Source organism: Oncorhynchus keta, chromosome 32 (assembly GCF_023373465.1).
Source record: "Oncorhynchus keta strain PuntledgeMale-10-30-2019 chromosome 32, Oket_V2, whole genome shotgun sequence".
Classification (NCBI taxonomy): domain Eukaryota; kingdom Metazoa; phylum Chordata; class Actinopteri; order Salmoniformes; family Salmonidae; genus Oncorhynchus; species Oncorhynchus keta.
The window spans coordinates 16,858,530-16,881,394 of record NC_068452.1 but is presented as its reverse complement, the minus strand read 5'-3'; the positions used below and the strand labels follow the sequence as shown (position 1 = coordinate 16,881,394).

General features: G+C 42.4%; 2 protein-coding genes across 5 annotated transcripts in view; one reads left to right on the top strand and one right to left on the bottom strand.

Annotated features, from left to right (window-relative positions):
• Nucleotides 1-8,012: 8,012 nt before the first annotated feature.
• The window catches only part of LOC118380663 (interferon a3-like), a 40,446-nt gene continuing 25,593 nt past the window's right edge, over nucleotides 8,013-22,865 (bottom strand). For 2 of the 4 annotated variants that reach the window (XM_052490708.1, XM_052490707.1), the window contains exons 2-6: nucleotides 13,372-13,459; nucleotides 13,001-13,075; nucleotides 12,707-12,862; nucleotides 10,259-10,336; nucleotides 8,013-8,345 (exon numbers count right to left, since the gene is read on the bottom strand). In XM_052490708.1, the coding sequence (XP_052346668.1) occupies nucleotides 8,256-8,345; nucleotides 10,259-10,336; nucleotides 12,707-12,862; nucleotides 13,001-13,075; nucleotides 13,372-13,459 (487 nt within the window). In that variant the 3' untranslated portion in view covers nucleotides 8,013-8,255. Of the gene's footprint in view, nucleotides 8,346-10,258; nucleotides 10,337-12,706; nucleotides 12,863-13,000; nucleotides 13,076-13,371; nucleotides 13,552-13,633; nucleotides 14,043-22,865 lie in introns of those variants that run through there. The other 2 variants (XM_035767643.2, XM_035767641.2) reach the window with 2 other exon arrangements.
• Nucleotides 16,128-17,543, top strand: LOC118380664 (interferon a3-like). The gene is made up of 5 exons (XM_035767644.1): nucleotides 16,128-16,277; nucleotides 16,435-16,506; nucleotides 16,973-17,125; nucleotides 17,241-17,339; nucleotides 17,457-17,543. The coding sequence occupies exons 1-5, from the start codon at nucleotides 16,128-16,130 to the stop codon at nucleotides 17,541-17,543; spliced, it is 561 nt and encodes a 186-aa protein (XP_035623537.1).

Here is a 22,865-nt window from a genome sequence, read left to right as displayed (position 1 = left end):
TGGCCCATAGCCAATTATATATCCAGTTGGCATGAATCGCATTTATAGTAGGGGAGACCAGGAATGGTTGTAACACTTGCAATTCCTCCAATCAGGAGTAAGGTAGAATCCTGTGATTCACTGTGCATATGCTCAGTTTAGTCTTGAACCCGTATGTGAAAAAGTTAGTCCCTATGATAAACTCTGCACATTCTACTGACAGAAATCTGATTTTGAGTTAGGTAATTATTTTGACCCAATTTTTTTTGTGATGGCATCAACTGCTTTGTAGTTCCATTCACCAAACTTATATCAGGGTTATACCCATTCTGTGTAGAGATATTTGATGTAAGTTAGCAATGCTAAAGTTTAAACTAAAATGTTTAGCTGAAGAGTTGAGCTAAAATGATAGCTAGCTAATGGCTGAAAGGGTCAGAGTTAGTTGTAACAACTTGTGAGAAAATGAAACTACCCAGAGTAAAACAAGATGTTTTTGCTACATTTTTTCTTTTACTTTCAGCATTCCTGGATCATGGAAAAGAAAATCTGACAGCGGAATACCTCTCCACAATTTGAAAAGACTGTCAATTTATGTAGCAGAGCAGGGGTCAATCAGATCAGATGCAATGTTGTATGGCATATGTCATGTGATGCTGTACAGATTCTGCAGAGATAAAGAAGCTACTGAAGAAGGGGTCGAGAGAGCTTCCTCATGTAGGCTACCGTAGTGGAAACAGGGTCTTCATGGATGAGCAGGAGCAGAAGTTGTCAGAGTGCCTCGAGGGCAGCTGTGCCCACTGTGCCCACCTCTCCAACTGCCTTCCAGGCCACCTCCCCGGCTACCTTCCAGGCCAACTCTGCAGCTGCCTTCCAGGCCAACTCTGCAGCTGCCTTCCAGGCCACCTCTCTAGTCACTTCACAGGGCACCTCCCCACATGTATCAGGCTTTGGCTGTGAAACACCTGATTACTCTTCTGATTTCAAACCAGTTAATGTACTCCCCTTCCCAAAAGCAGGGCCCAGGAAAATTACAACAAGGGGTAGGAAGAGGAGAAAAACTGTGATTTCGATGGATACACCCATCAAGCAGGCACTGGATGAAGAGCATAAACAGTCAATCACTCAGAAAGCAAAGCGAATATGATTCTGCCTTAAAAAACAGCTGGAAAGATGCAAGCCAAAACAAACCACACTGAAACAACAACAACAAAAAAACTGTCTTGCAACCTCTCACGGATAGGCATCCCCTTAGCGGGACAACTTCCGGTGAAACTGGAAGGCTCGCAATTCAAATATATAATCATAAAAATGGATATGGATATGGATATGGATATTATGGATATTAAACATTTAGGGACATACAAGTGTCTTATATTGATTGAAGGCTTAAATTCTTGTTAATCTAACTGCACTGTCCGATTTATAGAAGGCTTTACAGCGAAAGCATGCCATGTGATTGTTTGAGGATGGCGCCCTTCATCAAAATATTTTTCCACCGGCACAGGTTTCATACATTCACAAATAGCGATTAAATATTCACTTACTTTTTGAAAGTATTCATCTGATTTGTCATCCAAAGGGTCCCAGCTATAACATGTAGTGTCGTTTTGTTAGATAAAATTCTTCTTTATATCCCAAAAAGTCTGTTTAGTTGGCGCCATCGATTTGAGTAATCCACTCGTTCAACAGGCAGAGATAGGAATCCGAAAATATACCCCTAAACTTTGTTTCAACAAGTCAAAATACATTTCTATTTAATCCTCACATACCCTCAAATGTAATCAAACTATAATATTTCATATGGAAAGAAGTATGTTCAATAGGAAACTCGTAATGTCTTCATGGCACGCGCACACACAAATTTCCAAGCAGGTGTCCTTGTACTAAAACTCCTATTTCTTACTTGTTTTGGAAGTTACAAGGCTGAAACCTTGAACAAAGACTACTGACACCCAGTGGAAGCCATAGGAAATGTATCGTGGGAGGTAGAATTCAATATGCCCCTATACTGTCCATTGTAATAGCATGGGCTCTCAAAAAAAAATCAGGTTGGTTTTTCTTTGGATTTTCTCCTACCATATCTATTGTGTTATAGTCTCCTACATTTTTTTTTACATTTCTATTAACTTCAAAGTGTTTTCTTTGCAATGGTACCAATTATATGCATATCCTGGCTTCAGGGCCTGAGTAACAGGCAGTTTACCTTGGGCGCATCATTCAGACAGGAAGTGAAGAAAAAGAAGCCTTATGAAGTTTTAAGAAAAAAGCCAAAACAAAGCACATTGAACCAGTAGATTCAGATTCCTCCAACGAGGAAAACTTCTGCATTGTGTCCATGGATCACTTTAACAATTCCAAGTCCAAGGAGGTCTGGGTGAAGTGCTGAGAATGAAAATGATGGGCCCACCAAACCTGTACCCCAGGACAGCCATACCACTGTCACAACTGTGACTCTGATTAAGTGAACATTTCCAACATTCAGTCCCACACACACACACCACAAATGTTCCGGTGTTTAGTTTAGCCAAGTTATTGTTTGGTTGAGAAAGACCATTTAGTGGAGGGTAAAATAATAAACATTTTATTATTTATATTTATTATTATTTCTGCCAAGCAAAATGTTAAACATGGCAATGTTGCTCTCATGCTCTCAATAAAGGTGTTCAATAATTAGTTGCATGTCAGGATTTATGCACTTTTTCAATCTGTTACAATTCACCCCAAGCACTGTTACAACTAAACCCAGACCATGGGGTAAATTGTAACACTTCACTCCTTGTTTTTAAGACAACACCATGCATTTGCAGTTTCATTTACATATATAATAACCACATCCATTTGTAAAGGACAGATGAAGGTTGTTTGTATCAAGTTTTGAATATAATACCATAAACGATCTCTGATAAACTGACCTGAAGGTGAGTACAACATTGGCACTTAATCGCTGGATTACATTGTACAGTTATTTAAAGAAATAAACAAATAATTACATAAACAAATCAATAATGTGAAATCATGTGATATAATCATAAAAATGTATAAAAGTTATGTTCAAACCACATGTGAACACTCGAAAGGTGAGAGCCCGTTGGCAGAGAGCAGGGGAGGGTGTTGCAGGCGCATTCAACACACACAAGTTGCTGGCTCCAAGTGGTGGGTTGGTGGAGACAAGGCAGCGAAGAGTCGTCTCCAGGTATTGATTGGCTCGCTCTGACTGGCCGTTGGACTGAGGGTGGAACCCGGAGGACAAGCTGGCCGGCGACCCAATGAGTGTGCAGAACTCCTTACAGCACCGGGATGAGAACTGAGGATCCCAGTTGGAGACCATGTCCACCGGGAGTCCATGGATCCGGAAGACGTGCTGCACCATGAGCTGGGCTGTCTCTTTGGCAGACGGTAGCTTGGGGAGAGGAATGAAATGGGCGGATTTGGAAAACCGGTCCACTACAGTCAGGATGGTGGTGTTGCCATCAGACGGGGGGAGACCCGTGACGCATCCATTGATATGTGAGATCAGGGACGGTGAGGGACAGGCAGTGGTTGAAAGAGACAGCCGGAACTTGCTGAGGAGTCTTGTTCTGCACACAGATTGTGCAGGCAGCGAAGAACGCAAAGGTGGCGTGACAGCGCGTCTGGCTTGATTTTCTTGGATCCCGGTCGGTAGGAAGTGGAGAAGTTAAACCGGCTGAAAAGCAGGGCCCACCTAGCTTGCCTGGAATTGAGAAGCGTGGCGTTGCGGAGATATTCCAGGTTCTTGTGATCCATCCACACAACAAACGGATGTTCCGCCCCCTCCAACCAGTGTCTCCACTCCTCCAAAGCCATCTTCACCGTGAGAAGATCACAATTCCCTACATCTTAATTCCTCTCCGTAGTGTTGAGGCGATGGGAGAAGAAGGCTCAGGGATGTAGCTTGAGGTCGAGGGCAGAACGCTGGAACAGGACAGCCCCCACTCCGACATCCGAAGCATCGGCCTCCACTACGAACTGACAGGATGATCCAATATGGGAGCAGTGGTGAAGCGGTGCTTGAGGTCCTGGAACACCCGGTCAGCAGCTGGGGACCACGTGAATGGAACCTTGGGAGAGGTGAATGCAGACAGGGGGCGCTAGGGTGCTGTAATCCTTGATAAAGCTGCAATAAAAGTTGGCAAATCCCAAGAAACATTGCAGCTGCACTCTGGATGTAGGCTGGGGCCAATCCACCACCGCTCTTACCTTCCCGGGATCGATCTGTACATTCCCTGCAGCAATGATGTAACCAAGGAAGGGGATGGCGGAGCGATGGAATTCGTATTTCTCCACTTTCATAAAAATATGGTTCTCCGAGAGGCGCTGGAGGACCTGTCGGACGTGGAGCATGTGTTCTTGGGCTGAGTGGGAGAAAACGAGGATGTCGTTGAGCTATACGAAGATAAACCGGTTCAAGATGTCAAGGAGAACGTCATTAACCAGGGCCTGAAACACAGCTGGGGCGTTGGTAAGAACAAATAGCATGACCAGGTATTCATAGTGACCGCTGGCCGCGTTGGAGGCAGTCTTCCACTCGTCCCCTTCCCGTATCCGTACCAGGTGGTAGGCATTCCGCATGTCCAACTTGGAGAAAATGATGGCCCACTGGAGCGGCTCAAAGGCAGAGGAGATGCGGTTCTTCACTGTGATGACATTGAGGCCCCCGGAAGTCGATGCACAGGCACTGGATTTTGTCCTTCAAAGAAGATCCCTGCGCCGGCAGGGGAGGCAGAAGGGCGGATACACCCTGCAACTTAATTATGGGAGTGGGAGTGGTATTGTAGTTGACCCGGGCCTATAGAGCGCCCGTCCAGTATTCTGATGTCCATGGAAATGGACAGGGCCTGAGTGGGGATGCCCGGCTCGGACGCCAAGGATGCGTCCAAAATACTCTCCTCAGGGCCAGTTTGTACTGTCAAGGTTCAGGAGAAGACCCAGATGCAGACAGTTTCGAAGTAACAAAAGTTTATTACAAAAACAGGGGGGCAGGCAAACAACAGGTCAAGGACAGGCAGAGGTCAGTAATCCAGAGCAGAGCCCAAAAGGTACAGAACAGCAAGCAGGCTGAGGGTCAGGGCAGGCAGAATGTTCAAAACAGGGAAAACTAGAAAACAGGAACTAGAGAAAGACAGAAACACAGGAAAAACACTGGTAGGCTTGAAGAAACAAATGAAATGGCAAACAGACAAACAGAGGACACAGGTATGGAGACAAGCACAAAGACCGGTGAAACAGATCAGGGTGTGAGACATATCACATTGTAGTAAAACGCCAAATGGATCTACCTCCTGGTCCTCTTCCCCTGTCTTACCCACCAAGGGTAGAGACAGAGATGACCTCGCCTACTGAAATACCGGATTGGGCAAAGCCACCAGAAGACGACTCAAGCCAACCAACTACTGAACCTGACTGGTGTCAGGAAGAATCACCCTCTGCCTCAAGTGACACCTCTGAATGGGAAAAGTGTTTCCTCATTGTTGCTAGAGTAATGGGCACTGTCATGACCAGAGGCCCATATATGCACTGTAAGAAAAGTGTTTCCTCATTGTTGCTAGAGTAATGGGCACTGTCATGACCAGAGGCCCATATATGCACTGTAAGAAAAGTGTTTCCTCATTGTTGCTAGAGTAATGGGCTCTGTCATAACCAGAGGCCCATATATGCACTGTAAGAAAAGTGTTTCCTCATTGTTGCAAGAGCAATGGGCTCTGTCATAACCAGAGGCCCATATATGCACTGTAAGAAAAGTATTTCCTGTTGTATAAGATATGTCATCACCCTCTCTGCTCTGAGGGAATGGGAGGAGCAGCAGATCGGGTGCAGAGAATCAAAAGGTATATAAAGAGACATTTGCCATTACTTTGGCGCTGACTTCTTGAATTCTGAATTCATTTAGGCAACCATTTGACTTCGGGTAATTGCCACCTGACTCAAATTACTTAAAGATTCTAACTTGCTGGATACCAGGGTAAGAGTCCGTTTACCTATCGACCAGTTGACCCTGTGTGCAGCATACCGTTGGACCGAGTGTACCGTTGTGCCAACGTCTTAATTGACCAGGAACACTGTAGCACCGGCCGGGTTGCTTGCCCCAGACACTGCGGTAGATCAACGGCAGAATTACCACCTGCTGAGAACGGTTGGAAAGTTGCTCGAATCGACTCTGTCTCCGACTGACCCAGTGACACGTGTACTGTTGTAGCACAGTGCCTTGCCCTGGAATCGCGGTTGCAGGTTATTTGACAATACTATCCAGCCTGAGGGCAGGTTAGAGTACTCAGGCTAACTTGAATCTCGAAATTTAGTTGAACCAATGATTCCTCATGGGAGAGATCGATACATAAACTAAATTCTCAGAACTCTGACCGATTGAAACTCTGCTCCTGATCTCGTGGGTCTCCTCGTCATCCCTCAAAGGTAATTAAATAACTATTATAAGCATTTAATATAGAGATAAGTGTTATCATTGTACCAGGCATTTTATAGAGCATTAAGGCAAGTGCATGTTTTTGATTAACGCTGTGTGTGACCGAGTAACAATTGTGTATTTTGAAGTGTGTTTGATTGTAAAAGACAAAAAACAGAGTGTTTTCAAAAATAAACGGTAGTCTTATTTTGTCTCGAGTAAACGGTTCTCTCAAAGACAGTTAACGGCACGGGAGATAACAACTCTGACACTCCCCGCTACCGGGACACTGGAAACGGAGATCAGTACTCTATGACGGAATGAGTTACTATTAAAAGACAAAGAGGAAGGTGTGTCCAGTAGTGATTCATTTAATTGTCTTATCGATCTATCTAAGTTTTATTTTCCAAGCGATACATAGCCGACGGGCAGAGTAGTGAGACTAAGTTGACTAAAGGTCCTCACACTTTAAACTAGATACATCACAGAGGGGAAACACTCAACCACAGGGAAATCATATAGAGACTGGTAGGACTAGTGCTTAATAATAACTCAAGGACCAATTAGTGGTGAAACAAAGAGTCTAGAGGATAAAGGTGGGGTTCACACATCCCAGCTAGAGCTAGACCGTTGAGAGTGACAAGGCAAAAGACCTCTCTACGCGGACAACACTTCGATATAGAAAGAGAGGCAGGGCTACGCGAGCGGTCCTGGTTATACCGAGATAACCTGAAGTACCTATAGTGCCCTGTCCAATCCAGGGAACGGGACGCTAACCACCTCTAGCAACCCCGCTGCCGGCCAAGGGGCGGGGCTGAAGGTTTCGTATCGCGACAACATCATACCATTATACAAATGAATATACAGCACATCTACAATAACTCTATTTTATCCAGGAATTCCAAGTCCTATGAAAGGACAGTGTGCTGCCACATTGGCCTACATAATACACACTTTTGTCTAATGTCATACAGGAATTGACCTTGTTTATCCATTGAGAGCTTTTGGGAGGATCCCCATGATGCCACTTAAAAAAAGATCTATATTTATGACTAAGCTAAATCAATTGTTTGTTTTTATTTTCTTGCCCACCACCCCCCTGCCTCGTTCGGGGGACTAAACTACTATCCATTAAAAGTATTTATTGTTTTTTTGTCTCTTATTCCATATTGTCTTTCCATGTCTTTTCCCCCCATATTTCTTCTCAAATCATAGTAAAAACATAATACATATAATACATTGGACAGAATTTATAAATAAACATCCCACAATGGCAAGTGGGAGCTAAAAGTTCCTGGTCCCCCAGATTATACTCTACACCTCATCCAGATCTCCCCACTCCCCTTCAGCCCACTGCCCCAGTGTGATGACCACACAAGAACAAGAAAAACATGAAATAGTAACCCTCACAAAGTACAAAAACACAATAAAAATAAATGACACAAAGAAACAAAGCTGCAAGCACACAGTACATAAACTTCAAGTAGAAACTGTCATGTGACAGATCAGCGACAAGTTTAATCTGCATCCCCTCTGATGATTGGATTAGGCTGCTCAATATTATCAATCCACTCTCGTTGGTTTCTGACAAGAACGAAATCTGGACAATTTAATACACAATAAGTTTTTATTCACAATTTCAATATTCTTTTTTCATTGATTTTCAAGTGCACAGGCAATACGTTTCAGTTCAATACAGGTACAAAAGAGAAATACAAAATATAAATAATAATTTATGAAAATAAAAAACAATAATTTACGTATTTAAATATAATAAATAAACTAACAGGGTCATACATGATTGTATTCATGCTTTATAAACTGGTAAGTGGGAAACGTCTGAGATGAGTATGGATGCTCAGTACATCTGTCCCACAAGGATATCCAATCTTTGCAGATGACGTTTTGTCTCTTTCCTGATGAGCTCCCACGCCTCTGCACTGTAGTTCTGAAAAACATAGAACATTTGAAATCTTAGTGGGGGGAACTTTCTTGTCAACATAATGACCATATCGTCTTGAACAACAAATAAAGGACTGGTGCCGCTGCTCAAAAAAATAAAGGGAACCCTGAAACAACACAATGTAACTCCAAGTCAATCACACTTCTGTGAAATCAAACTGTCCACTTAGGAAGCAACACTGATTGACAATAAATTTCACATGCTGTTGTGCAAATGGAATAGACAACAGGTGGAAATTATAGGCAATTAGCAAGACACCCCCAATAAAGGAGTGGTTCTGCAGGTGGTGACCAGACCACTTCTCAGTTCCTATGCTTCCTGGCTGATGTTTTGGTTACTTTTGAATGCTGGCGGTGCTTTCACTCTAGTGGTAGCATGAGACGGAGTCTACAACCCACACAAGTGGCTCAGGTAGTGCAGCTCATCCAGGATGGCACATCAATGTGAGCTGTGGCAAGAAGGTTTGCTGTGTCTGTCAGCGTAGTGTCCAGAACATGGAGGCGCTACCAGGAGACAGGCCAGTACATCAGGAGACGTGGAGGGGGCCGTAGGAGGGCAACAACCCAGCAGCAGGACCGCTACCTCCGCCTTTATGCAAGGAGGAGCAGGAGGAGCACTGCTGCCAGAGCCCTGCAAAATGACCTCCAGCAGGCCACAAGTGTGCATGTGTCTGCTCAAATGGTCAGAAACAGACTCCATGAGGATGGTATGAGGGCCCGATGTCCACAGGTGTGGGTTGTGCTTACAGCCGAACACCGTGCAGGACATTTGGCATTTGCCAGAGAACACCAAGATTGGCAAATTTGCCACTGGTGCCCTGTGCTCTTCACAGATGAAAGCAGGTTCACACTGAGCACATGTGACAGACGTGACAGAGTCTGGAGACGCCGTGGAGAACGTTCTGCTGCCTGCAACATCCTCCAGCATGACCGGTTTGGCGGTGGGTCAGTCATGGTGTGGGGTGGCATTTCTTTGGCCGCACAGCCCTCCATGTGCTCGCCAGAGGTAGCCTGACTGCCATTAGGTACCGAGATGAGATCCTCAGACCCCTTGTGAGACCATATGCTGGTGCGGTTGGCCCTGGGTTCCTCCTAATGCAAGACCATGCTAGACCTCATGTGGCTGGAGTGTGTCAGCAGTTCCTGCAAGAGGAAGGCATTGATGCTATGGACTGGCCCGCCCGTTCCCCAGACCTGAATCCAATTGAGCACATCTGGGACATCATGTCTCGCTCCATCCACCAACGCCACGTTGCACCACAGACTGTCCAGGAGTTGGCGGATGCTTTAGTCCAGGTCTGGGAGGAGATCCCTCAGGAGACCATCCGCCACCTCATCAGGAGCATGCCCAGGCATTGTAGGGAGGTCATACAGGCACGTGGAGGCCACACACACTACTGAGCCTCATTTAGACTTCTTTTAAGGACATTACATCAAAGTTGGATCAGCATGTAGTTATGGTTTTCCACTTTAATTTTGAGTGTGACTCCAAATCCAGACCTCCATGGGTTGATAAATTTGATTTCCATTGATAATTTTTGTGTGATTTTGTTGTTAGCACATTCAACTATGTAAAGAAAAAAGTATTTAATAAGAATATTTCATTCATTCAGATTTAGGATGTGTTATTTTAGTGTTCCCTTTATTTTTTTAGCAGTGTATAAAGCTTCTCGGAGTAGGCTGATTTAGGATCATCTTTGCCTTTTAGATCACTATAAATAGGACAGAGGAGACCTGAGAGAAGACCTGATACTAGATCAGCCGTTCTTCTCTGAGACACTTGATACATATGGCCCCAGAACCCTTTTTTTAATGAACACGTCTCCTGTTAAGCCAAGCCTAGTTTATATTAATGTGATTACAACTATTAAACATATTTCCATACGAAACCAAACTCACCATTTTTCTCAGAACTTTTCTATTCAAATTCCTGAAGTACCGTTTCAGTCTCTTCTCAGGTTTCACGGCAGGTGATACCTGTTGGACAAAATTAAACAAAACATTAGCGTCATACAGATGTAGCATCTTCATTTGATCTGGGGTTTTTTCCTGAGAATGGCAGGAAATGGAAAAAAAAATTGTGCGTTCAAGGTGTAAAAAGGATTCTAAAATTAGCAATTTCGACTTCAAAATATCAAACTTGATTTGCCATAATGAAGATACTCACCAAAGCCTACACAAAAAATGTCTGTTAATTATAAACCACAATATTTTGCATTTCTCATTGAATCAGTATTATTTTTGTGATGTTGCAAACTGGCTCAAAATCTGTAATAACCTATATACAGTGCATTCGGGAAGTATTCGGACCTCTTCCGCTTTTCCACATTTTGATCAATTACAGCCTTATTCTAAAATGGATTAAAGAAAAAAAATCCTCATCAAAATACACACAATACCCATTAATGACAACGCAAAAACATATGTAAATACCTTCAACTATTCAGACCCTTTAACTTGAGACTCAAAATTGAGCTCTGGTGCATCCTGTTTCCATTGATCATCCTTGATTGGGGTCCACTTGAGGTAAAATCAACTGTTTGGACATTATTTGGAAGGCACACACCTGTCTATATAAGGTCCTAGAGTTGACAGTGCATGTCAGAGCAAAAACCAGGTCTTGAGGTTGTAGAAATTGTCTGTAAGGCTCCGAGACAAGATTGTTTCGAGGAACAGATCTGCGAAAGGGTACCAAAACATTTCTGTGCCATTGAAGGTCCCCAAGAAACAGTGGCCTCCATCATTCTTAAATGAAAGAAGTTTGTAACCACCAAGACTCATCCTAGAGTTGGCCACCAGGCCAAACTGAGCAATCGGGAGAGAAGCTCCTTTGTCAGGGGGGTGACCAAGAGCCCTATGGTCCCTCTGACAGAGCTCCAGGTTTCCTCTGTGGAGATGAGAGCCTTCCAGAAGGACAACCATCTCTGCAGTACTCCACCAATCAGGCCTTTATGGTAAAGTGGCCAGACGGAAGCCACTCCTCAGTAAAAGGCACATGACAGCCCGCTTGGAGTTTGCCAAAAGGCACCTAAAGGACTCTCAAAGCATGAGAAGCAAGATTCTCTGGTCTGATGAAACCAAGATTGAACTCTTTGGCCTGAATGCCAAGCAATACGTTTGGAGGAAACCTTGCAGGATCGAGGGAAAGATGAGTGGAGCAAAGTACAGAGAGATCCTTGATGAAAACCTGCTCCAGAGCGCTCAGGACATCAGACTGGGGTGAAGGTTCACCTTCCAACAGGACAACGCAGGAGTGGCTTTGGGACAAGTATCTGAATGTCCATGAATGGCCCAGACAGAGCCCAGACTTGACCTGAAAATAGCTGTGCCCTACGCTCCCTATCCAACCTAACAGATCATGAGAGGATCTGCAGAGAAGAATGGCAGAAACTTTCCAAATACAGGTGTGCCAAGCTTGTAGGTATCACGTTTTATGGTATAACCAAGGTGCGGACAGTGTTGAAGAAACAAACGTTTATTCTTCAAACAGGGGCAGGCATACGACAGGTCAAGACAGGGGTCAATAATCCAGAGAGGGTATAAGACACCGGAACAGCAGGCGGACGGACTCAGTTTCGGGTAAGGCAGAGGTCGGTAATCCAGAGTCGAGGCAAGGTACAGGATGGCAGGGAGGCTCAGGGCTTGCAGGAAACGTCAAAACCGGGAAACCAGCGAACAGGGATTATCGAAAACAGGAGCAAGGGTAGGTTTGGTAGGTTTGAACGCTGGTAGGTTTGAACGGACAAAACGAACTGGTACAGACAGACAGAAAACACAGGTATAAGTACCCATGGGGAGATGGGCAACACCTGGAAGGGGGTGGAGACGAGCACAAGGACAGGTGAAACAGATCAAGACGTGACAGTAGCTTCATAACTAAGAAGATTCAAGGCTGTAATCACTGCCAAAGGTGCTTCAACAAAGTACTGAGTAAAGGGTCTGAATACTTACGTAAAAGTGATATTTCATTTTTTTTATTGTGAACACTTTGTCATTATGGAGAATTGTGTAGATTGATGAGGGGAAACGTGTATTTAATCCATTTTAGAATAAGGCAGACGTAACAAAATGTGGAAAAAGTCAAGGGGTTGAATACTTTCCGAATGCATTTTATGTGTAGATTTTTTTCACTTGTAGAGTTAGTAGGCTACACCTAAACCAGGGCTTTCTGATCCTGTTCCTGGAGAACTACCTTCCACACCTGATTCATTAGGTGGTTGATAAATTGAGTCAGGTTAGTTTACAACTGGGGTTGGAGCAAAAACCTACAGGAGGGTACCTCTCCATGAACAGGGTTGGAGAGCCCTGGCCTAAACACTGATACTTTAAAATAGACTTGTTACTTACACAGGAACTAAGGTTCTCAAATTGGCGTTCGAGAATGTTGAGGAAATCGTCCAGGTGTTTCTTGTCCCAGGTGACTGACTTCCTATTCCTATTCCCATCAAACAGTTTTATGATTTGATAGATGGTCTCGTTCAGGAATCTGACTTTGTCCTCAAACTACACAGGATGATACAAAAGAAGAAGAAAAAGGTTAGAAACAGTATAGGCTTCCGTTATGGCATCAATATTACATAGGGTCAAGACCACTATACCAAAGTATATCAGAACATGATAAGTCACAATTAGAGTCTTTACCTCGGCATCATATATGTGTCTGTAAAGTGATGTTGGGAAAAGGACAGGGGCATTCTGCTTTGTGATATCTCCTCCCTGGAAAACAATCAATATAGTATGTCAAGTCACGTGTCAAATACTTATAGAGCAATCAAGACTGACATAAAGTATAGCTTATACTGCAAGTACAGTAGGCCTAATGTAGATAGCCTCTCTGGACCGCTCTGTCATTATAGCCTTAGCCTATATTTGAAGATACATTGTAAAATGGCGCTAACAGTTTTCTAATACAGAGGCTAAACATGAAACATATGACTATTTTACTTGGTTGATTGTTTTGCTGTCCTTAATACATGCATTCAGTCTCCTCTTACAGTGTGCTGATAACTCACCATCTGCTCCAGCTGGGAAAGGTATTCTGCGCTCAAGTGACCGAAGTGGTGTTGGATCCAGTCACAGCACTGACACACGCTCTGCATACTGCAAAGAATAAGAAAAAGACACGTCCAACTCTGCATTGTACACATTGTAAAGAGCAGTTTATTTTGCTTTTAGCTTTCCAGATTAGTTTGAACATCTTGGCGGTGTTAAGTAGTTTTACTGTGGAGTTAGGAAAGGGAAAACTGTATGGAGAATTTCCCCCGATCAACCTACCGGAGGCGGGGACTTTCATTTTCCAGACTACAACATGCAGCAATAAGAATTGCATGCCTCCTCCGTCTTCTGGACCAACAAATCCCAGTAAATCTATACACATTCTCCTTGAAATCAGCTTTGAATTATAGTTGAACCAAAATATAAGATTATTAAATGTACATATCGGCTAGGCTATTAGCGAGAATAGGCTATTCGCGAGCATTGCTTTCAACTGCTAATAACTTCGCGTGAACGATTTAAAAGAAAAAAGGCTGATGAACAAAATCGTCGAAGTCGAAATAAAACCCACAAAACCCATATAATACATTAATTTAGTGTGTTTCTTTCAAAGGTAGTCCGAAATACTGTTCCGCAGTCCTCTGATGTTGCGATACAACTGAAAAGTGAATTGGAGACGTCCGAGCCCTACCCCCACCACTCAACTTTCATTTTCACAATGACGCAACCAACTTTCACCCTACTGTTGTCTGCTGGTGATGCAATGTTGACAAGCAATGACAACATGATTTGTTGGAACGTTCTATTTTGTCGTTTTCTTTAACAACTGTAAATATAATATACTGTAGGGAAGTGGTCACCAAAACTGTCTTGCACGGTACTGGAGACCAGAAGGAGGAGGTGCAGGCTTTTGTTCCAACCCAGTAGAACACACCTGTTCCATCAGGGTCTTGATAAGATGTCATAGATGGTTTCATCCTGAAATGTCATATTGTAGGCTAAAATATGAGATGTGGCCTAACTATTCTGCTGGGAATGTATTCATAAAGTGCCTCAGAGTAGGAGTGCTGATCGAGGATCAGGACCCCCTCTGTCCATTCATTGTAATCTAAAAGGCAAAAGCACCCCTGAGATGCTTTATAAATGCGGGTCTTGGTGTTATTCAATATAGCCTTATTGACAAGCCTTGTGTTTAAAATACATTTTATCTATTTGGGACCAGCCATGAGGATGAATCATAGGAGTGACACTTGAAACGTGATACCAAAGAGTCAGAGAGCAATATTTCCCATCATGTACAGGTCCAGTCAAAAGTTTGGACACACCTACTCAGGTTTGTTCTTTATTTTTATGCCATTCTACATTGTAGAATAATAGTGCACACATCAAAACTTTGAAATAACACATATGGAATCATGTAGTAAGCAAAAAAAAAGTGTTAAACAAATCAAAATATATTTTGTATTTTTGATTCTTCAAAGTATCCACCTTTATGACAGCTTTGTACACTCTTAGCATTCTCTCATCCAGCTTCACGATGTAGTCTCCTGGAATGCATTTCAATTAACAGTTGTGCCTTGTTAAAAGTACATTTTTGGAATATATTTCCTTCTTAATGCGTTTGAGCCAATCGGTTGTGTTGTGACAAGTTAGGGGTGGTACACAGAAGACAGCCCTATTTGTTTAAAGACCAAGTCCATATTTTGGAAAGAACAGCTAAAATAAGCAAAGAGAAACAACAGTCCATCATTACTTTAAGACATGAAGGTGAGTCAATCTGAAAAATGTCAAGAACTTTGAAAGTTTCTTCAAGTGCAGTCGGGAAAAACGATCAAGCGCTAGAATGAAACTACCTCTCATGAGGACAGCCAAAGGAAAGGAAGACCTAGAGATACCTCTGCTGTAGAGAATAAGTTCATTAGAGTACCTGCCTCAGAAATTGCAGCACAAATAATTCACGGAGTTCAAGGAACAGACACACCTCAACATCATCTGTTCAGAAGAGACTGCGTGAATCAGGCCTTCATGGTCGAATTGCTGCAAATAAACCACTAGTAGAGGACACCACTAAGAAAATAGACTTGCTTAGGCCAAGAAACACAAGCAATGGTCATTAGACCGGTGAAAATCTGCCCTTTGGTCTGATGGGTCAAAATTTGAGATTTTTGGTTCCAAACGCTGTGTCTTTCTGAGACACGTCTTTGTGAGGTGAAGGGATGATCTCCGCATGTATCGTTCCCACCGTGAGGCATGTAGGAGGAGGTGTGAGGGTGCTTTGCTGGTGACACTGTCTGTGATTTATTCAGTATTCAAGACACACCTAACCAGCATGACTATCACAGCATTCTGCAGCGATACACCATCAGATCTGGTTTGTGCTTAGTGGGACTATCATTTGTTTTTCAACAGGACAATTACCCAACACACCGTCAGGCTGTGTATGGGCTATTTGACCAAGGAGGAGAATGATGGAGTGCTGAATCAGATGACCTGGCCTCCACAACACTCTCAGGTATTAAAGTGTACGGGGACTTCCGCCTTTCACTTTTGGAACACCTTGCAGAGTTATTGTATAAAGGATCGACACAGGTTGGAGCATGGCAGAACCCGGAAATTTGAGAAATTGATCTATCAGGAAGAACAATTTCTCTCTTTATCCTTTTCGTAAAAACATTTTTTTTTTGTTGGAATTATACAAAATAGGCTATCTTTCAGGAGTGCAACACCACGTTGATTGTGGACAGACCGAGAACTACAATAGCCCCAAGCTAAAATGAGTTCAATCAGCCTTTGGATGTGCTTGGTCCTGATGATTTGCACCTGGCATAAAACCATCGGATGCATTTGGATGAAGACACCTCCTCGGTCTCCGAGCATGTTCCAAGTGTTCAGCAACAACACCATAACTATGCTTCAGAAAATGGTAGGATACTGTGATGTTTTTCACTTGGTCCTGGTCATTGAGCTCTTGCCATCTTTTCAACATTTCATGTGCTGTTGTGTGTTCAATTTAATTCCCTGACTCCTTTATGTACAGTTATAATAATGCAATATTTGTTTGAAATATTTTGGCATCTCAGGGTCATAATGTCTCTGGGGAACCTCACATCACTTTCCCTGACAAGCAATACAGACAAGTCGATCATTTAAAGGTAGGAAATATGCATAGCCTCAACTCTTTAAGAAAAATGACTTTTTCATCCATCACCTTTTTTTCTAAGAGTGGACAGTTAACTCAGAAAGGATTCAGGGCCATTTACTTTTTCCACATTTTGTTAGGTTACAGCATTATTCTAAAGTGGTTCATTTCCCCCCTCATCAATCTACACACAATACCCCATAATGATTTGTCCCCAAACACGGCCGATTGTGATACAGCCTGGAATCGAACCAGCTTATGTAGTGACACCTCAAGCACTGAGATGCAGGGCCTTAGACTGCTGTGCCACTCGGGAGCCCAAATGACAAAGCACTTTTTTTTCATAAATTTGCAAAAATGTCTAAAAACATGTTTTGGCTTTGTCATTATGGAGTATTGTGTTCAGATTGATGGGAGAAAAATATATTTGAGCAATTTTAGAGTAAGGCATGCACTAATACAAATCACTCTTCTTCTAGGCTGACGAACAGATTGCCTTCATTTCGCAAACTCTGAATGCTATAAAGAAATTGTACAGCAGTGGTAAATACGAGTCCACCTCCTCTAACCAGAAAGCATTTGACAAGTTTATGAATGATCTCTATAGCCAGACCTCGGAGCTGGACCAATGCGTAAGTAATTTGTGCCTCTTAACATTAACGCAAAAAGGAAAACATTATCCTATCCTATTATATTATAATGACAAATTATGATATTAAATTAATTATTTGTATGTTGTTCCAACAGGTAAAGGTTATGAAAACTAGACTATCAAAATCTGTCAAAAGTGTGAACAAAAAGATGAGCCTTTACTTCAAATTCCTTGTGAATGATTTGAAACTCGCGGTAGGTTGATCAATTTGTCTTACAAAGAGAGTACATTCACCAAATCTAGATGCATTTATGTGATGATACAACATTTGTCTATTCTAAAATCTTAACAATTGTATTTTATTTATGCAGGAATACAGCGCAAGCGGCTGGGAAGACATAAGGTCAGTGGTGCTGGCACACCTACAAAGACTAGACATGACATTAAGTAGTCAATGAGCGTTACGTTCGTGTGGTGTAGAGATTATTTATGTCTATTTATTCAACTATTTATTTACATGCTTATTTTTGTTTTTTAATCTATTCATTTATTGTGTTGCAATGTATTCACAACTCTGGAGTAAAAACAATTTTTATACTGAATAATTATGTGATTGATTTAGGCTAAACACAATGTAACAATGTTTTCCTGCATTTATTTTTTTGTATTTATGAAGGCCTTTGCATACTATATTTATTATTGCAACCTGATAAGAAGTGGTTGTTATTGTAATGATGAAATGTATTTAATACTGAAATATTGTTTTTTATCAAATCAAATGTAATTGGTCGCATATGCACATATTTAGCAGATGTAATAACGGGTGTAGCGAAATGCTTGTATATGAATGTATGAAACCACCTATATGACATCTTATGAAGACCCTGATGGAACAGGTGTGATCGTACTGGGTTGGAACATGCTGGTCTCCAGGGCCTTGACGATAGTTTTGGTGACCACTTCCTTACAGTATATGATCTTTACAGTTGTACAGGCTTTGTACATTATTAATTATTCCCAATATTCTACACAAAAAGGGAGAAATAAACCAATGCCAAGAGTTGACCTTGCATAGTCATTCAAAAACGTGCACAAGGCCATGAAACACACACACAAACACACACACAACAGTAGGTTATAGACCTGTCAACACTATTCAGGAAAAATATCCTGATATCGTAGCCTAAACCAAGGAACTATAGTCACGTATTATTTCTAATTTTCCCCTTGAAAAGAAAACGACCAATAGAAAGTTCTAACAAATCATGTTCTCGTTGCTTGTGAACATTGCATCACCAGCAGACAACTGTAGGGTGAACGTTGGTTACGTCATTGTGAAAATGAAAGTAGAAAGATCAGAGTAGTGACGCTGACGTCTCCCATTCCTTTTAATTTGAAGCGCAACAGCAGAGGACTTTCCGGAGCTGCGGAGCAATATTTCGGACTAACTTTGAAGGAAACCCACAAAATGAATGTCTTATATGGCTACATTTCTTAAGAAGTATGGATTTTATTTAGACTTTGACAATATTGTTATCCGACTTTTTTTTATCGGTTTACGCAAAGTTATTAGCACTTGAAAGCATAGGTCGCGTATAGGCTGTTATAGCTAATAACCTAGCCAATATTTACAGTTGAAGTCGGATGTTTACATACACCTTAGCCAAATACATTTAAAATCAGTTTTTCACAATTCCTGACATTTAACCCAAGTAAATATTCCCTGTTTTAGGTCTGTTAGTATCATCACCTTATTTTAAGAATGTGAAATGTCAGAATAATAGTAGCGATAATGATTTATTTCAGCTTTATTTCGTTCATCACATTTCCAGTGGGTTTACATACACTCAATTCGTATTTGGTAGCCTTGCCTTTAAATTGTTTAACTTGGGTCAAATGTTTCTGGTAGCCTTCCACAACGAATTTGGTGAATTCTGGCCCATTCCTCCTGGCAGAGCTGGTGTAACTGAGTCAGGTTTGTAAGGTCTCCTTGCTCGCACACGCTCTTTCAGGTCTGCCCACACATTTTCTATGGAATTGAGGTCAGGGCTTTGTGATGGCCACTCCAATACCTTTACTTTGTTGTCTTTAAGCCATTTTGCCACAACTTTGGAAGTATGCTTGGGGTCATTGTCCAATTGGAAGACCCATTTGCGAAAAATGTAACTTCCTGACTGATGTCTTGAGATGTTGCTTCAATATATCCACATAATTTTCCATCCTCATGATGCCATCTATTTTGTGAATTACACCAGTGCCTCCTGCAGCAAAGCACCCCCACAACATAATGCTGCCACACACGTTCTTCACGGTCGGAATGGTGTTCTTCGGCTTTTTTATGGAGGTTTTGGAGCAGTGGCTTCTTCCTTGCTGAGTGGCCTTTCGTTTATGTTGATATAGGACTCGTTTTACTGTGGATATATATATACTTGTGTACCTGTTTCCTCCAGCATCTTCACAAGGTCCTTTGCTGTTGTTCTGGGTTTGATTTGCACTGATCACACCAAAGTAAGTTCATCTCTAGGAGACAGAACTCGTCTCCTTCGTGAGAGGTATGACCGCTACATGTTCCCATGGTGTTTACACTTGCGTACTATTGTTTGAACAGATTGCTCCCAAGGATGAACCAGACTTGTGGAGGTCAACCATTTTTTTTCTGAGGTCTTGGCTGATTTATTTGGAATTTCCCAGGTAGGCCTTCAAATACATCCACAGGTACACCTCAAATTGACTCAAATTATTTCAATTAGCCTATCAGAAGCTTCTAAAGCCATGACATAATTTTCTGGAATTTTTCAAGCTGTTTAAAGGCTCAGTCAACTTAGTGTATGTAAACTTCTGACCCACTGGAATTGTGATACAATTAATTATAAGTGAAATAATCTGTCTGTTAACAATTGTTGGAAAAAATGACTTGTGTCATGCACAAAGTAGATGTCCTAACTGACTTTCCAAAACTATAGATTGCTAACAATACATTTGTGGACTGGTTGAAAAACTAGTTTTAATGACTCCAATCTAAGTGTCTGTAAACTTCCGACTTCAACTGTATATTAAACATTTTAAAATTCAATGAAGTGTGTTTTATCACTGGACAGGGCGGCCTGTTTTGAACAGTGTACTTTGAGCACCTGTACAACTTTCATTCATTCCATGGAGATACTATTACATTATTAGAATTCCTAATTCTGTGGTTCCAACCCATCTATGAAATTGTGTTCCTCAATCAATAGGAACAATATCCACAGAATAGACTGAAAAGGTGCACAGTGAATTCACTAACCCAAGCCCAGCTCATTTAATCCCTACCATTGTGTTGCTGAGTTATCATAATGCTTCAGCAAATGTATATTATCCCAGGGGTATTGGAAGACAACATGTAAGTATGTCCCTCTTTACTGCCCTGAATGATCCTACAGCTATTGTATGCAGCAATCATATTCCTATGTACCAGAGTTCTACTGTTAGCACTGAGGTGGTGTACCCTAGCAGGAAGTCCGCCGTGTGCAGCTCACCCTCCACTAACATTAATTACCCAAATCAAATCAAGCATGTCTACCTCTGCCAAGCCTCCCAGTAAAGTGTTACAGATAGCCCTTGTACATTACTGTCCTGGTTTGTGATTATTGTCTTATTTCACAGAAGAGCCTCTAGCCCTGCTCAATATGCCTTAACTTACTATTTAGTTCCACCTCCCACATATGCGGTGACATCACCTGGTTTAACCGTCTCTAGAGACAATATCTCTCTCATCATTACTTAATGCCTAGGTTTACCTCCAATGTACTCACATCCTACCATACCCGGCCATCCGGGGTGTTAAGCATCTAAGCATGATGCCCACAATCTAAGCTCGATGCCCTCAATCTCAGACAAATTATTAATGAACCCACCAGGTACAACCCCAAATCCGTAAACATGGGCACCCTCATAGATATCATCCTAACCAACTTGCCCTCCAAATACACCTCTGCTGTTTTCAACCAAGATCTCAGCGATCACTGCCTCATTGCCTGCATCCGTAATGGGTCTGCTAACGACCGACCACCCCTCATCACTGTCAAACGCTCACTAAAACACTTCAGCTAGCTTTCTAATCAACCTGGCCCTGGTATCTTGGAAGGATATTGACCTCATCCCGTCAGTAGAGGATGCCTGGTTATTCTTTAAATGTGCCTTCCTCACCATCTTAAATAAGCATGCCCAATTCAAAAAATGAAGAACCAGGAACAGATATAGCCTTTGGTTCTCTCCAGACCTGACTGGCCTTGACCAGCACAAAAACATCCTGTGGAGTTCTGCATTAGCATCGAACAGCCCCCGTGATATGCAACTTTTCAGGGAAGTTAATATATACACAGGCAGTTAGGAAAGCTAGGGGTAGCATTTTCAAGCGGAAATGTTCATCCTGTAGCACAAACTCAAAAAGTTCTGGTACACTGTAAAGTCCATGGAGAATAGAGCACCTCCTCCACTATAATTGAGAATTTCAATAGGCCTTTTTCTACGGCTGGCCATGCTTTCCACCTGGCTACCCCTATCCCGGTCAACAGCCCTGCGCTCCCCACAGCAACTCGCCCAAACCTCCCCCACTTCTCCTTCACCCAAATCCAAATAGCTGATGTTCTGAAAGAGCAGCAAAATCTGGACCCCTGCAAATCAGCCGGGCTAGACAGTCTGGAGTCTCTCTTTCTAAAATGATCTGCCAAAATTGTTGCATCTCCTATTACTAGCCTGTTCAACCCTATTTCGTATCGTCTGAGATTCCCATAGATTGGAAAGCTGCCGCGGTCATCCCCCCCTCTTCAAAGGGGGAGACAATCTAGACCCGAACTACTACAGACCTATCTATATCTATTCTACCCTGCCTTTCTAAGGTCTTCGAAAGCCAAGTTAACAAACAGATCACCAATCATATATAATCCCACCGCACCTTCTCCGCTATGCAATCTGGTAATAGAGCTGGTCATCGATACACCTCAGCCACGCTCAAGGTCCTAAATTATATCATAACCACAGTCGATAAGAGACATTACTGTGCTTACTGTGTATTCATCGACCTGGCTAAGGCTTTCGACTCTGTCAATCACAACATTCTTATTGGCAGACTCGACAGCCTTGGTTTCCCAAATGATTGCCACGCCTGGTTCACCAACTACTTCTCTGATACTTCTCTGAGAGTTCAGTATGTCAAATCGGAGGGCCTGTTGTCCAGACATCTGGCAGTCTCTATGGGGGTGCCACAGGGTTCATTCTTGGGCCGACTCCCTTCTCTGTATACATCAATGATGTCGCTCTTGCTGCGAGTGATTCTTTGATCCACCTCTACGCAGACGACATAGTTCTGTATACCTCTGGCCCTTCTTTGAACACTGTGCTAACTAACCTCCATGGTCTCCAACTGCTCTTAAATGCAAGTAAAACTAAAAGCATGCTCTTCAACCGATCGCTGCCCGCACCTGCCCGCCTGTCCAGCATCACTACTCTGGACGGTTCTGACTTAGAATATGTGGACAACTACATATACCTAGGTGTTTGGTTAGACTGTAAACTCTCCTTCCAGACTAACATTGAACATCTCCAATCCAAAATGAAATCTAGAATTGGCTTCCTATTCCGCAACAAAGCATCCTTCATTCATGTTGCAAACATACCCTCGTAAAACTTACCATCCTACCGATCCTCGACTTCGGTGATGACATTTACAAAATAGCCTCCAACACTCTACTCAACAAATTGGATACAGTCTATCACAGTGCCATCCATTTTGTCACCAAATC

What these genes read in the sequence shown, in the direction of transcription:
- LOC118380664 (XM_035767644.1), top strand. Translation starts at nt 16,128, where the DNA reads ATGAGTTCAATCAGCCTTTGGATGTGCTTGGTCCTGATGATTTGCACC. An exon ending in TAACTATGCTTCAGAAAATG is followed by an intron (nt 16,278 to 16,434) that starts GTAGGATACTGT and finishes TTGGCATCTCAG; the next exon opens with GGTCATAATGTCTCTGGGGA. An exon ending in TGAATGATTTGAAACTCGCG is followed by an intron (nt 17,340 to 17,456) that starts GTAGGTTGATCA and finishes TTATTTATGCAG; the next exon opens with GAATACAGCGCAAGCGGCTG.